Source organism: Chiloscyllium plagiosum, chromosome 38, assembly GCF_004010195.1.
Source record: "Chiloscyllium plagiosum isolate BGI_BamShark_2017 chromosome 38, ASM401019v2, whole genome shotgun sequence".
Classification (NCBI taxonomy): Eukaryota; Metazoa; Chordata; class Chondrichthyes; order Orectolobiformes; family Hemiscylliidae; genus Chiloscyllium; species Chiloscyllium plagiosum.
Window position 1 is genome coordinate 29,153,955 of NC_057747.1, and position 15,689 is coordinate 29,169,643.

Genomic DNA, 15,689 nt, shown 5'->3' on the forward strand with positions numbered 1-15,689 from the left:
AACCTTCAGGGTACAATGGACCTGCACTCCCAGATCTCTCTGCCCATCAACTTTTCCCAAGGCTCTTCCGTTTACTGTATAATTCACTCTCGAATTAGACTTCCCAAAATGCATCACCTCACATTTGCCTGGATTGAACTCCATCTGCCACTTCTCCACCCAGGTCCAGTTTATCTATATCCTCCTGTATTCTCTGACCGTCCCTTATGCTTTCTGCTACTCCACCAATCTTTGTGTCATCTGCAAACTTGCTGATCATACCAACAGTGCCCTCTTCCAGATCATTTATGTATATCACAAACAACAGTGGCCCCAACACTGACCCCTGTGGAACACCACTGGCCAATATGTTGCCATTTATTGACACTATTCAAATAGAACAACAAGTAAAAGTGACAATGAAGGGAACCTTTTTCACACAGCAAGTGCTTAGGGTCTGGAACACACGTGACAGTGAGGTGGAGGCAGGTTCAACTGAGATACTCAAAGTGGAATGAGACAATTATCTGAAAGGGGTCAAGATATAGGGTAATGGAGAGTTGGCAGGAGAATGGCACTCAGTCAGGTGCTGATTCCAAGGGCCAGCACAGAGCTAATGGCTTGAATGGCTTTCTTCTGCACTGCTGCAATTCTGTGATTCTATAAGGTTGTTGTTAAAACAGGAACAGATTTCAACAATAAAAATAAAACAAAAATGCAGAAATGACAAGCAGGCAAAGCAATGTGAAGAAGTAAAGTGTTCATTAAGACAATATTCGGAGGAGACACCTCTCCCAGAGGTCCTGGTTTTTAAATTACAATTCTCACTGACAGCCTGTCATAATGATGACCTGACCTCTCCAGAGAGCAATTAACAGATTAGGTGAACTGACGCCCAACAAGTGGCCACTTACAGCTGTGTACACACTGCAAGAGATGATATCTGACTGACAGACTGGATGACTGACAGACTGTGAAAAGCCTTCTTAATTAAAAAGATGCCAGCTCTGCCTCACAGTTCAGATCCCGATGCTATAACAGTATTGTGCAGGAGCTGGTTATGAGTCAGTACCACTGACCATCACCTTTATCAAGGTGAACACTGTGTTTGTTGAGACAAAGATGTTTGTGGTGAAAATGTGAAAGACTGTGTCAGCGAAAGCAGCCAGTGACAACATGAAACACTCTGCACTTCAGCCACTGTCTCAGTTGTCATGTTTAGGATGTGAGTGTCACTGGATGGGCCACCACTTATTGCTCGCCCCTTGTTTTCCAGGAAAATTGTCAGATACAAATAAAAATACTGATGCTTTTTGCCATACCAGACAGCATTTTAAAAAATTAGACTCATAAGCTGTGATTGCTTCTCGCAACGTCAGCCAAAATTGCCACTTGAGAAGGTGGGGTTGAGCTGCCTTCTTGAACCACTGCAGTCCATGTGCTATTGGTTGACCTACAAAGCCCTTAAGGAGGATTCCAGCGACAATGAAGGAACGTACAATGGGAGATGATGGGGTCAGCAACAAGCCATAGTGAAACAAGTTAAAATGACAGCAACAGCACTGGCCTCCTGATCAATCAGTCATGGTTCAATGTAGCAGGATAACCTGTCACTCACATCCATCTGTGAGTCCGTCTTCTCACTCTGTGGTTGGAAATGAACACATTTGTCCGCAGCTAACTCCTGCTGCTTGGATATATATTTCATCGATGCCAAATTCTGACTCACCAGCCCTGGATTACTTTGTCAAGGGGACATAGTGACACATGAACTAGGAGCAGCAGTAGGCCATTCAGCCCTTCAGCCTGCGCTGCCATTTCAGAACATCATGGCTGATCTGATTACTCCACAATCCTGTCACTTCCAATAACCTTTCACCCCTTTGATTAACATAAATCTATTTATCATGGCCTTAAAAATATTCAAAGATCCTCTTTACACTTTTTGGTTTAAGGAAGAGAGTTCCAAGACTCATGACCATTGTAAAAAAAAATTGCCATCTTTGTGTTAAAGAGACTCTTGTTCTAAATTCTTCCACAAGAGGAAACATTGTTTCCGCACACTTCCAGGCAACACTCCTCACGATCTTAAATGTTTTAATCAAATTGCCTATTAGTCCAGTGAATACAAGCCCAGACTGTCCAACCTTTCCTTACAAGGCAACACACCCATTCCAGTCTAGTAAACCTCTCGTGAACTGCTTCCGATGAGTTTACATCCTCTCTTAGTGAGGAGAATAATACTGTCAAGAGAAATTAAAGGGAGGTGGAAGAATTATAGAGATGTTTTAATTCCGTTAACTGGAAGATGAACTAGGAAGGTGATTGTGTAAAAGACAGAGAGGAGCAGGAAATCCTGAAGAGTGTTCAGGAGAGTATCCTGCAGCAATGTTTCTCTAGCCCATCAACAAAGGACGCTCTGGAAGATCTAGTTGTTAGGAATAAGGTGGACCAAATAGATCAAGTATTTGTAGGAGAACATTTTAGAGACAGTGGTTATTATATCACAGTGTGACTCTGGAAAAAGGCAAGGGATAATACAGATTAAAACTAATTAACTGGGAAGACACCAGCTTCATTATGGTGAAATGGATCTGGGCTAAATAAAGTAGAGTCAAAGTTTGCCAGGAAAAACTGTCACTGAACAATGGGCTCCTTGCAAACAAGAAATATTCCAAACACAGTCAAGGTATAGTCCCATTAATGGAAAGGCGAGAGGAATAAGGGTAGAACTCCCTGGATGATAAAAGAGAGGGATGTGCTCATGATGGATGTGAAACCAATAACACGACCAACAACCTGGCTGAGTATAGATGGTTCTGAGCTGAAATGAGAAAGCAAATTTTAAAAAAAGCAAAGTGAGAGTATGAGAAGACACTGATAGCTAATGTGATAGGGGATCTCCAAAGTCTTTAATGAGCATATAAATAATGACCTGGAACCTCTGATTACAATTGGTATGGATCCAAATGATGGTAATCCTGTCAGGAAACATCCACTTACCTCTCCAGGTTTTTAATTGGCTGGATTGTGAGGTCTAGACAGTTCTGAATGCATATGTTATGGGCTCTATCTAGGCCTCAGCGCAGCATAGGGAGGGAGATGTTGCCATATCCTTCATTATGCTGGAGGAGCAGCAAATACCCCATGTAGACAGCAACAAACACTATAGAGAATAATATCGCCTGGTGGGTGTTTATGACATTAAATTATTTCTCTGTTCCTTTTAAGCATTGAATATTTTGTTCATTGATTAATTTTAAGTGTGAAGGCTTTTTGCATTTTTTAAAGATTTTATGTCATTGTCATAGAATCATAGAGAAACTACAGCATGCAAATAGACTCTTCGGCCAACTCATCCACGCTGACCAGGTATCCTAAATTGATCCAGTCCTGTTTGACAGTACTTGGCCCATATCCCTCTCAACCCTTCCTATTCATATATCTATCCAGAGGCCTTTTAAATGCTGTAACTGTACCAGCCTCCACCACTTCATCTGGCAGCTCATTCCAAACACGTACCACCCTCTGCGTGAACACATTGCCCCTTAGGTCCCTTTTAAACTTTTCTCCTCTCACCCTAAACCTATGCCCTCTAGTTCTGGACCCCAACCCAGTGAAAAGATCTTGTCTATTTACTCTATCCATGCTCCTCATGATTTTATAAACCTCTGTTAGTTAATAATTTTAATTGTAATTAGTTTTACTTAATTATTTTGACATTTACTGTTATCTAATGAGTTTAAAAACTTATTCACAGAATGGGTGCATCACTGGTCAGGCCAGCATTTATTGGCCATCCCTAACTGTCCCAAGGGCAGGTAAGAGTCAACCACATTGATGTGGGTCTGGAGTGACATGTAGACCAGACCAGGTAAGGATGGCAGTTTCTGTCTCTAAAGGGCATTGGTGACCCAGATGGGTTCTTCCAACAATCGACAATAGGTTCATGGTCATCGCTAGAGTCTTAATTCCAGATTTTTGTTGAAGTCAAATTTCATCATTTGCCATGGCGGGATTCAAATCCAGTCCCCAGAACATTACCTGGGTCTCTGGATTAACAGTCCAGCCATAATACCACGAGGTCATCGTCTCCCCCTAGAGAATGAGTAGAGGGTGAGTGAGTGGGTAAGGGCACAGGATGGCAGGTGGCATAGGAACAGGTTAGTGATTGAGGGCTTAGTGTGGATCAGGATGAATGCAGTTGGGATAGAGGTGATGTGAGGATTTTGTATGGGTCCTGATGGGAGGAGGTTCGGATCTCTAGTTGGTGGGGGTGCAAGTGGAGATGGTTCACGTTCAGGTGAGAGAGTGGGAGAGTCAAGGGGGCTGTTCAATGGGCAGCAGGACAACCAGTGTTGGGAAGAGAGGGTGTTGGTGGGGTTAGTCAGGGAGGGGTGGCGTTTGAATCAGGGATGTGTCAGGTCTCCCAGGGTGATCAGAGAGAGCCAGGGGTGGGGGAGGTGGACAGTTGAATGGTTAGCCAGTGGTTGAACAGGTTTTAATTCTCTAATGTTTCCTGGATAACAAACGCTAAGTGTGTCTGAACCATTCAAAATCTCCACATCTTTTCAAAACTGGGGACATCTTCAGAGAGCTCTAGATGATGGGAAACTGTCCACAATATAAAGTAAGGGGTACAATCCTAAATGGATGTAGGAGCAGAGGGATCAGGTGTGTGCATAGGTTGTGGAAGATGCCACGATGAGTGGAGAGCACAGTTAATAAAATTAAATTGGTAACGGCCTACAACACAACAGCAAGGGGGTTATATTAAATTTGTACTAAACACCAGTTCACTCTCAGCTGGATTACTGAGTATAGACTTGGAACTTTAGGAAAGATGTGAAGTTATTATAAAAAGTGCAGAAAAAGATTTATGTGAGTGGTTCCAGGGATGAAGAATATCAGCTTGAAAGAAAGGTTGCAGGATGGCTCAGTGGTTAGCCCTGCTGCCTCACAGCACCAGGGACCCGAGTTCGATCCCAGCCTTGGGCGACTGTCTTTACAGAGTTTGCACATTCTCCCCATGTCTGCGTGGATTTCCTCCTGTTGTTCCAGTTTCTTCTCACAGTCCAATGATGTGCAGGTTAGGGTGGATTGGCCATGCTAAATTGCCCATAGTGTTCTGGGATGTGTAGAATAGGTGCATTATTCAAGGGTAAATATAGTTTAATAAGGTAGGGAAATGGGTCTGGATGGGTTACTCTTCGGGGGGTCAGTGTGGACTCGTTAGGCCGAAGGGCCTGTTTCCACACTGTAGGGATTCTATACTTCCAGAAAGACTGAAGACATTTAGGCTGCACACTTCAGAAAAAAAGAAGGTTGAGCAGAATCTCTTCAAGGAGTTCAAAATCATGAGGGGAGTCTGGACAGAGCAGAGAGAGACAAACAGCTGCCATTGGTACAAGGATGGAGACCAAGTGGTTGGAGGTAATCAGTAAAAGAAGCAATGGCAATATGAGGAGGGAGTTTGTCACAGTGTGTGGTTTGAGCCTGCCATCTGCTTCCTGAGAGTGTGGTCAAGGCAGGTTCCAAAGAGAATTGGATTGTTTTCTGAAAAGAGAGTGTGAAGGGTTCAGGAGAAGAAAAAAACAGCAGATCAATTCCAGGTGAACCATTCCTTCAGCGAGCCGGTACAGGCACAGTAGGCTGAATGGCCTTCTTTATGCTGTAACAATTCCATGATTCTGTGAAACAATTCCATGATTCTGTGATTCTGTGAATTTACAAAATCAGTATTTGGAGGGGTTTTTTAAATCCAGGATGGAAAGATTAGGTTTACATTCTCTTCACTGCAGAAGGTTAAAGATAATCAAATTTAACTTGATCAGGGAAATAAAGAAAAAAATTTCCTCTGAAGTGAGGTGTGCAGGACAAAGTGGCAGGCGTTTAAAACGAAAGCTCGGCTTTTTGTGGTGATGTCAGGAAATACTTCTTCACTCAATGTATGATACAGATTGAAAGATCCTTCTCCTTAAAAAACAGTTGGGGCTGGAGGTCAAGTGCAAATTTCAAAACTGAGATAGGTTTTTGTTTTATTTAGATTTCTAGATTCTGGAACCAAAGCAGCTAACTGGAGTTAAGGTACAGAGCAAAACGTGGCCTAAATGAATGTCTGCAAGGGCCACAAAATAACTCCAGGGAGGCCGGTATCCCATCATTTTATTTACATGTGGAGAGTCCTTGACACTGATCCAGCTCCCTAAGAGCCAGCTCTCAGAGTGAACAGAACCTCTGACACTCCTGGGTTTTTTGACACAGTGAAAGACACAAGGTGTACAAATCTCTATTCAATTCCCACAAACCAGGAAGAAAAGAAACACCCAAGTGGCCAGTGACAAGCAGTGCTCTTCGCATCAAAGGACAACGCTGTGTGATCAAACAGTGAAGGGGAGGGCAGGGATTAAATCAGAATAGAGTTGGAGGGGGAAATAAACACTCCGCTCCCTGCGGTGTCCCTGAAAATCCCTGAAAATCTCCAGGGTGTTGGTGGAGACCGCGTGCTCCTTCTCCAAGGACACCCGGGGTCCAACATAACCGCGGAAGAGCGCAGGCAGTCGGCCTTAATGACCTCCTCCACGGCCCGCTGTCTGGACCCATTTATGGCCAGTTTGGCCAGGCCCAGGAGCAGACCCACGAGGAGGTCTTCAGACCTGCCCTTCCCCCTCCGTACCGCCCAAAGATCAGGAGCGTGGGACTGAAGTGCAACTAAAAGCAGAGGAGGAGGTTTTTGAGAAAATCAAAAAGGGAGTGCAAATGCCCCCACCCAATATACACGTGGTCCACGGACTCCACAGCACCACAGAACAAGCAGTTGGGCTGGGAGTCCGTGAACCACCGTAATCTGCAGTTGCAGGGGTCCACTGCATGCAGCACCCTCCACCCCAGATCCCCGAGAGAAAGGGGGCTGACTCCCATATAGAGAGCCCTCCACTGGGGATCCCCACTGCCCGGTGGCAAATGGGCACGCCAAGGCGTGTCTGGGTGGTGGATAAGGGAGAAGAGGTGGACTGTGTGCAGCAGCGGTCGATACGGGCCCGCAGTGATAGAGTCATAGAGTCATAGAGATGTACAGCATGGAAACAGACCCTTCGGTCCAACCCGTGCATGCCGACCAGATATCCCAATCCAATCTAGTCCCACCTGCCAGCACCCGGCCCATATCCCTCCAAACCTTTCCTATTCATATCCCCATCCAAATGCCTCTTAAATGTTGCAATTGTTCCAGCCTCCACCATTTCCTCTGGCAGCTCATTCCATACATGTACCTCCCTCTGCATGAAAAAGTTGCCCCTTAGGTCTCTTTTATATCTTTCCCCTCTCACGCTAAACCTATGCCCTCTAATGACACCAAAATTGGAGGTGTAGTGGATAGCGAAGAGGGTTACCTCAGATTACAACACGATCTGGACCAGATGGGCCAATGGGCTAAGAGGTGGCAGATGTAGTTTAATTCAGATAAATGCGAGGTGCTGCATTTTGGGAAAGAAAATCTTGGGAAAGAAAGTGGAGTCGCAGGTAGATAGGTTAGTGAAGAAAGCGTTTGGTATGCTTTCCTTTATTGGTCAGAGTATTGAGTACAGGAGTTGGGAGATCATGTTGCGGCTGTACAGGACATTGGTTAGGCCACGTTTGGAATATTGCGTGCAATTCTGGTCTCCTTCCTGTCGGAAAGATGTTGTGAAACTTGAAAGGGTTCAGAAAAGATTTACAAGGATGTTACCAGGGTTGGAGGATCTGAGCTACAGGGAGAGGCTGAACAAGCTGGGGCTGTTTTCCCTGGAGCGTCGGAGGCTGAGGGGTGACTTGTTGAGGTTTACAAAATTATGAGGGGCATGAATAGGATAAATAGACAAAGTATTTTCCCGGGGGTCGGGGAGTCCAGAATTAAAAGGGACAAACCTAAAATTCCGGAGGTGGCTCAGGTTGTGGGGCACAGATTCCCGGGGGAAGTACAGGCTGACACTCCTGTTTATATCTGTCAGCCAGGGCTCCTAATTGGACCAGATTAACAGCCCTAATCAGGGAACTCCTATTCTATGAGGTCCACCTGCCTGACCTCGTTACAATCACTACAAAGTGAAAGGGCTACTCCTGCTTCTAGTCGTAGCTCCAAAAACACACACACCGTCATTGACCAACAGCTCGACTCCTTTTGGTCTATCCAAGAGTTTATTGATCTTTATTTGAGACATTTCCTGCCCTGATGAGATTGAAATGCACAAAGATGAATCTTAAATAACTCAACCGGGTATGAAATGCAGTTAGCTGAATGCTTTCCTCATCAAAAGCTGCTTGCTGGGATTCCAGCTTTCTGTCAAGGACAGAAAAGATTTGCCCATTCAGCATTTTCTGTCTAATGTCTCCAGTTGTTAGCGTTCAGCAGTGCCCCTGCATTTACTTTTAAATCTTCGGTATTGATGCGTGTATAAATCCAAGTGAAATTTCTTTTAGTCAATGCTAAATGGAGTACGATGAAAAAGCTACAAATTGAGGATAAGTCTGCTCTCTTATTTCCCAACTGCTCCACTTAAATTCTACTGTGACCACCTTGATAGATCCTACTGCATGTGTACACACAGTAATCACATTTAAACTGCCTGTGCATCTTGCCTTCTCAAAATTTGATAACATATTTCTCTATTTCTATTATAAGCAAATCAAAGCTCAATTTATCCGCTCCCTTACATACTCTCCAATGTTGCTGAATCCTAACCCTGCACTACACACACCTAAAACAATTCCTGGAAACACAATTACAAACTAGAATCTAATAGAAAATGGATCACCCAACAATAATCCTTGGCCCTATAAACATATGTTCAAAAATATTTTGAGTCATATCTCCTTTATCTCCTTTTCTTCAACATTGGCTTCTTCAACCTTTCCTCAGACTCCAAAGCCTCAATCTCGGCACCTTTCTGAAATGCTCCCAGTTCTGGGATATCCTTTCCGGAACACGTAACTGGAATGGAGAGCAGTGGTCCATTATCACTGGCCAGGACCCGGGGATGAGCTGTGCTAGTGTTTTATGCAGAGTTGTCATTTCCTTGGATCTGTGCCTTTGGTGTACTCCCTGTATACATCCCAGCAGCTCTCTGCATTGTGTTTCTGATTTAAACAATAAACATGATGTTTGGTGACGGACAGAGGTCAAAGGGTGAATTTGAATTACAACAAAATTCTTAGTGAATAATTTACAAAGTAAATTTGGTCAGATAACTTGATAAAATTGCCTTCAATGTAATATTTAAGTTAACAAAGGGTTATATAACCTGAGGACTAGATACAGAATTATTAAAATATTCTGTCAAATAGAATTTAGGACAAATTAATACTTTCACAGAACCTCAAATATCATAATCAAATGGTGCAAGTCATGTGATTTTTCTATCTGCCTGTTTGACACACAACTAAACTGCTTTTTTGTGTTAAGTGCAGATTTACCATCAACAATACTGCAAGAAGGTGGGTCAGGTATCTCTGCAAGTTGCTTGATCTTGGCATCCATTCTAAATGTCAATTTCGTGAAGGTTTTTAAATTTCCTGAGTGGGCTCATAAATTCAACAATACTGAAGGCATGTTGTGTTTGAACTGAATACAAGTCCAGGAGTTTAATATTTGCACATCCCATTTTGACTTCCACCTTTGCTGTGCATTGGTCTCCAGTTAAATATGAGTATAATGGTATGGCTCATCAATCCTGATGCTGTTAAAACAAATCAATGCTTTTCCCAAAGATTCTTCTCCGATTCTAAGGGGCAAATTCTAACCTCACTAATTGAGTACGAAACTAGCATTGTGGAAATTGTGGCTGAAAATAGAAACCACCTCAAGTATTATTTAAAACTGAACGTGCTGTTTGTGAAACTAAGATGATCATCAATGTCAATGCTAGTTTTACATCCCAATATTCAAACATTGCTCTAAGACTCTTTGGAAAACAGCCCATTTACATTACTGAGCACAGCCAATGGAGCAATAAACTCCATATCCCGTTGTCACAAGAATCTACACACTGCCACAGATGGAAATTGCATGTCAATCTAACACGGCCAATGAGAGGCAAAAGAAGACACTATCTGATCTGAAATTCTCTTCTATAATTCCTCTCTCTCCTGCAGGGAGTTCTAGATGGTGGGAAATGGTCCAGAATATAAAGGGAGAGGATGAGAGATGGACAGGAAACTGTTCTCAAGCTCTGCCAATGCTGTTTTGCAGGTAGCCTCTTGGTGAAATGTGTATGTGGGACTGACAGTAGGGGTGTAGCTTAGTAGATAGTAGGATAGTAGACAGTAGTTCCATCTTAGGTAAGTCTTTGCACTCACTTGTATCTCCCTCCTAACTCCATACCCAAGTTCCTGCAGCTTGCTGGATTATCCTGACAACACACATTTGAACATTTGATACCATTATCGTAACCCTCTGTTGTCACTCACCAGACAACTTTATAAAGGAACTTGCATTTATGAAACACATTAAAATGCCTCTCACAAGCACACCTCAAAGCACATTAGCTTCAATGAATTGTTTTTCAATGGGGTGTTTAATTGGTGAACAGTGCAGCCATGTTATATACTGTCAGATTTAACATGAAGGACCAGTGAATCAGATTCTGATGTCGTCAGCCGAGAACTACTATGGTGCTCTTTGAATGGTGCCAGAGCTGAGCTGAACCTTCATGTAGAGGCAGCCTGCCTTCTCCTCACAAGGATGATGTCTCCAACATCACAGCACTCCCTCAGTGCGGCACTGACAAACGTTCAAAATCCAATCCTACACTGGGGCTTGACCCCACACATTTTGACTTAGAAATCAGAAAGCAGAGGTATATAAATTATTGGTTACCAAGGAGATTAAATATTATTGGGATATCAGGGATTATCGGGAAATTAGGGATGGCAACAAATGCTGCCAATGAACAACAGCTACGTCCCACATGTGAATTACAAAGAAATATAGGAATGTGGGGTTGAGGTTAAAATTAGAATGGCAGTGATCTTAACAACAGCAGGCTTGAAGAGCCGAGTGGTCTACGTGTGTGGCTTGTTCCATTTATATTGATCACGATAACCTTGCAGATACCGCAATGACCATTGCCATTTCCAAATATTACAAAAAAAGTTAAAATTTCAGACCTGATTCTTTAATTATGTTACATTTACTTCTTCACACTCACCAATTTTTTGATATCCAAATTTATGAACTTGGGGAAAGATTAGGCCATTTAGCCCATCAAGCCTGCTCAAGACCATGGCTGATCTGATTGTAACACAGAATCCACATCACCAATTACTCCTGATAACCTTTCACCCTTCCTTTTCTTAATTCAAATGCACTCATCGCTGCCTGAAAGAAACTGGAGGACCCTACTCCCTCTGTCTTTTCAGGAAGAGAGTTCTGGACCCACAATCCTCGGAGATAAATGTTTGTGTTGTCTGTTTGAAATGGGTGATCCCTGGGTTTTGATCAGTAACTTCTGTTTCTAGATTTTCCGATAGAGGAAACATCCTGCCCACATCCCTCTGACAGATCTGTTCAAATCAAGTCACCTCCGACTCTTCCAGAACTCCAGTGAACAAATCTAACGTGTCCTTCCTTCCTTCATCAGACAACCCACCCATTCCTGGTATTAGGTTGGTAAATATAGTCTGGGAAAAATACCAATCTGTGCACAATAAAACTACTTAATTTGAAATGAATTGAGGATCTGATCATCAAGTGTTTACGTATATTACTGATCAATTAGAACCTTTCATTAAATAGTCTTAACATCACTTGAGCAATTTTTTGAACAAGAATAAACAGCCACCACTTTAAATCCAGTCAAATTAACCATCGAGATAAAATGGTTTAATTTTAAATAATCCAACATCTTCGATTATGCAAAAGCAACAGAGTTATATTCCAGCTGGTTTGCTTACAGGATAGAATATTAGTTAGGAAACTCGAGAAAGTAAATGAGGACACAGAGAACTGTTTCCCACTGTTAACAGCTTCATATTCAGAACCAGACACACCCCTTAGAAAGACACATCGAGTACATAATCCACTGACCTTGCAGCCTCCCTCCATTATTCTCTCTGATCATTATCATGACTCAAGTGTGTGGCATGATTGTTAAACTAAAATTATCCTCTTAACTGGGCACAGATTTGTCAGTTTCTGACAGTTATTCAAACAGAGCCTGAGTTCACAGGTTGATCCCTAAAGATTTCTGTGTGTGCTCTACAAAGGAATCCCTTCATCTAGCGCTCTTTAATCTAACTCAGGCAGCAGTTCCAATCCCTGGCTGTTGATAACCCTCTGCATTTAGACTCAGCAACAAAGACCTGGGTCAACGTTCTCTAACAATTTACTGCTTACTCCATGACTCTCCGTGTAATTGACCGGGATTGTGAACAAACCGAATCCTTGGGTTCCTCAGAATGGGAAGTGTAAAGGACTTTGCAGCTCTGCTCCCAGTCGGAGTGAGCCCTCCACCAGGGGCCACCAATCTTGTTGGACAGGCTGCCGCTAGTCAGCGATGGTAAGGTACAATGATGAAGCCACATGGGTTAAAAGGAGCAGCTCACAATAATGCAAATGATTTTGATTGAGGAAAATGTTACTGAATCCAAATCAGGGTTCATGTTATGCACTGTCCCCCTCATGTCCCTCCCCCACATATCATTTCCCTTCCTTTAACTTTAGGACTTCATGCTCTTAATACAGAAGCTAACACAGCAAGAGCAGAGAGCAGAAACTAATTCAAACAGATGGTTAAAAAGTCAAATTACTCTCCCAGAGAGCTGGGCTGTGTGGTCGTACCCTGGAATTGAACTCCATGACACAAAGTTCTGTATTTTTCAAAGAATGAACTGAAACTCTCTGTCTGAATTATATTCCTTCCCGAACATTTGAACAGAGGTTTTTGATTCATTTATTGTACAATTGGGCCAAATATGGCAAACAAGATCTGATTGGATTAGGATATCTGGTCGGCATGGATGAGTTGGACCGAAGGGTCTGATTCCATGCTGGACATCTCTATGACTCTATGGCTGACTCTTCAGATCTCCTACTGTTCGACCAATCAATTTGGAGCATGGGCCTGATTTCAAATTTGAATTGGCAGATTTTAAAATCAGATTTGCAGAGACAGCAAACAGAAAGGATTGGTGATGGCAGAGTCTGCCAAAGATCTTTGAGGGGAGGGTTGAATGGATCCTTCATGGCACCAACTCAAAGCAACATCAGTCAAGATGTCAGCTCCTTCTCACCCTGACCCTCCACACTCTCATATGGAGCACATTTACTGAAGGAACACTTGGGGAGGTACAGAACAATTAAGGTGAAATGTTAAATATTCCTACAGGATGATTTCTGATTTCTGATTAGTTTTTGTCAGTGCAGCAGAATCATTCGAAATGAACAAAGAAATATTTTCTAAATTTGTGTTACAATTTGATCAAACCTTGTAAAGGTTTCTGATGAATATTTTAAACACAAGTGTATGCGAGGAAGTGAATTTATATTATTCATGTAAGTGTTTAACATAAAACACAGAATGTTCAAAGTACAGATCCAATATTGAAGCGATTAAACTTTTAAAAGATTCTCCTTTTTTTTTCATGAGCTGTAGAGTGAGCCTGACTATGTGCAAAGTAAGCTTTTAACACTAAATCTGAGCCCTGGATTGGGTTTGACTTTAAGGGATTATCCAGATATCCATCCAAAGTGAGTGGTTTGATTGTTCAAAGCGTTAACGTGCACCTGATATGAAGTTAGCCGCCACCCCTACACACACACACTCACCGTAGTTACTGTCGTAGAAAACAATGAACTTTTGCCACCGAAGTTCGTTGACCAGTCGCAGCATGACATCGCCGATTCGGACAGGAGGTCTGGCGGGCAGAGTGTACTCCTGTAGCTCGGGGTTACTGATGAGCTGGCAGGCGGTGCGAGGGGAGCCAGAATTGCTGCGTTGTACAAACAGGTGAGGAATGTGCATGGTATCTGTCAGCGACTGGAGAGCAGTGGCTGAGGGACAGCCAGTGGAGGAGACTAGGGCGAGAATTCCTTGAGTCATCAGGTCACAGGCTGAAAAAGAAAAATGAACATTTTAGGGACAGGGACATTAATATTTGTAACAATGTTTATGAGATTACAGTAAATGTTTAAAATCACACAACACCAGGTTATTGTCCAACAGGTTTATTTGGAAGCACTAGCTTTCGGAACATTACTCCTGGCTGTGACAACCACCTGGTGAAGGAGCAGCGCTCCAAAAGCTCGTGCTTCCAAATAAACCTGTTGGACTATAGCCCGGTGTTCTGTGATTTTTAATATTGTACACCCCAGTGCAACACTGGCTTCTCCAACTCATGACAACAGTAAATGTGGAGCTGGTCACAGGTCTCTGGCAGTGCCACTCTCAGTTCACAAGAGAAAGGCCTTTGGTTTTTCTCTTCCCACTTATTCCAGACCAGATTAATAGCAAGAAATTACAGACTGCAGTTAATGATGAAAGTAGTTTGGAGAATCAGATCTTCATACTCTGCAAACTGCTTATAATTTAGTTATAATTGCAAGAGATTAATAACCTTATACAAGGGGCCGTTGGGAAAACTGCACATGAAAATTAAAATGTCACACTGGCAAACAAGCTTACAGCTAAAATAATAATGTACCATATCGGCACAGAGAATATTGCTCTTTATCAAACCCCATGCTGACCCTGTCCTGGGAGTGTTTGATTTGGGGACAGTGTAGAGGAAGCTTTACTCTTTATTTTACCATGTGATGGGACATGTATAGTGCCTTTCACAACTGGAGGTGAACATGTTATGGTTTACAACCATTGCAAAGCTGCACTGCTGTCCCACAGAGAAACCAAATTGAGCACAGCAAGGTTTCACAACCAGCAATTATAAAATTATTGGCTTCAATGATGTTAGTTGAAAGGTAACAGCCAGGACACAACATAGAGCTTCCCTGTTCTTCTTTAAACGATGCCATGAGATTTCCGATAGTCACCTGAGAGGGTACACACCACCTCAGACCAACATTTCACCTCAAAGATGCCATCGCCAACAATGCAGTACTCTCTCCGTATAGCATGAAATGCCAAACTAAAGATTAAAGACAGACTAAAACCTGCTGATGTTTCCAGTGTATGGCTCAAGTGTGGAACATTCCGAAGATGGCCATGATACTGAGATATACAGTTGAAATAAAGTGTTTGCCCCTCTCCTTTACATTTTCTTTTTAGTTGTTCCTGTCCATCCAGAAGCAACTGATGTAGAAAGACAAGATTCTCTTTGAGTAATAGAGTCATAGAGATGTACATCAATGGAAACAGACCCTTCGGTCAAACTTGTTCAAGCTGAACCAGGTATCCCAACCTAATCTAGTCCCATTTGCCAGCACTTGGCCCATATCCCTCAAAACCCTTCCCGTTCACATATGCATCCAAATGCCTTTTAAATGTTGTAAATATACCAGCCTCCACCACCTCCTCTGACTGTTCAGTCCATACATGTACCACCCTCTGCATGAAAGAGTTAACCCTTGAGTCCCTTTTATATCTTTCCCCTCTCAACCTAAACCTATGCTCTCTAGTTCTGGATTCCACGACCCCAGGGAAAAGACTTTGGATATTTATCCTTTCCATGCCCCTCATAATTTTGTAAACCTCTATAAGGTCACCCCTCAGCCTCCGACG

At 42.8% G+C, this 15,689-nt stretch overlaps 1 protein-coding gene across 1 annotated transcript in view; it reads right to left on the reverse strand.

Annotated features, from left to right (window-relative positions):
- Positions 1 to 15,689, reverse strand: part of LOC122541732 (glutamate receptor ionotropic, delta-1-like) — a 662,279-nt gene that overhangs the window by 363,564 nt on the left and 283,026 nt on the right. The window contains exon 3 of the mRNA XM_043678619.1: positions 13,781 to 14,065. Coding sequence (XP_043534554.1) covers positions 13,781 to 14,065 — 285 coding nt within the window. The remainder of the gene's footprint in view (positions 1 to 13,780; positions 14,066 to 15,689) is intronic.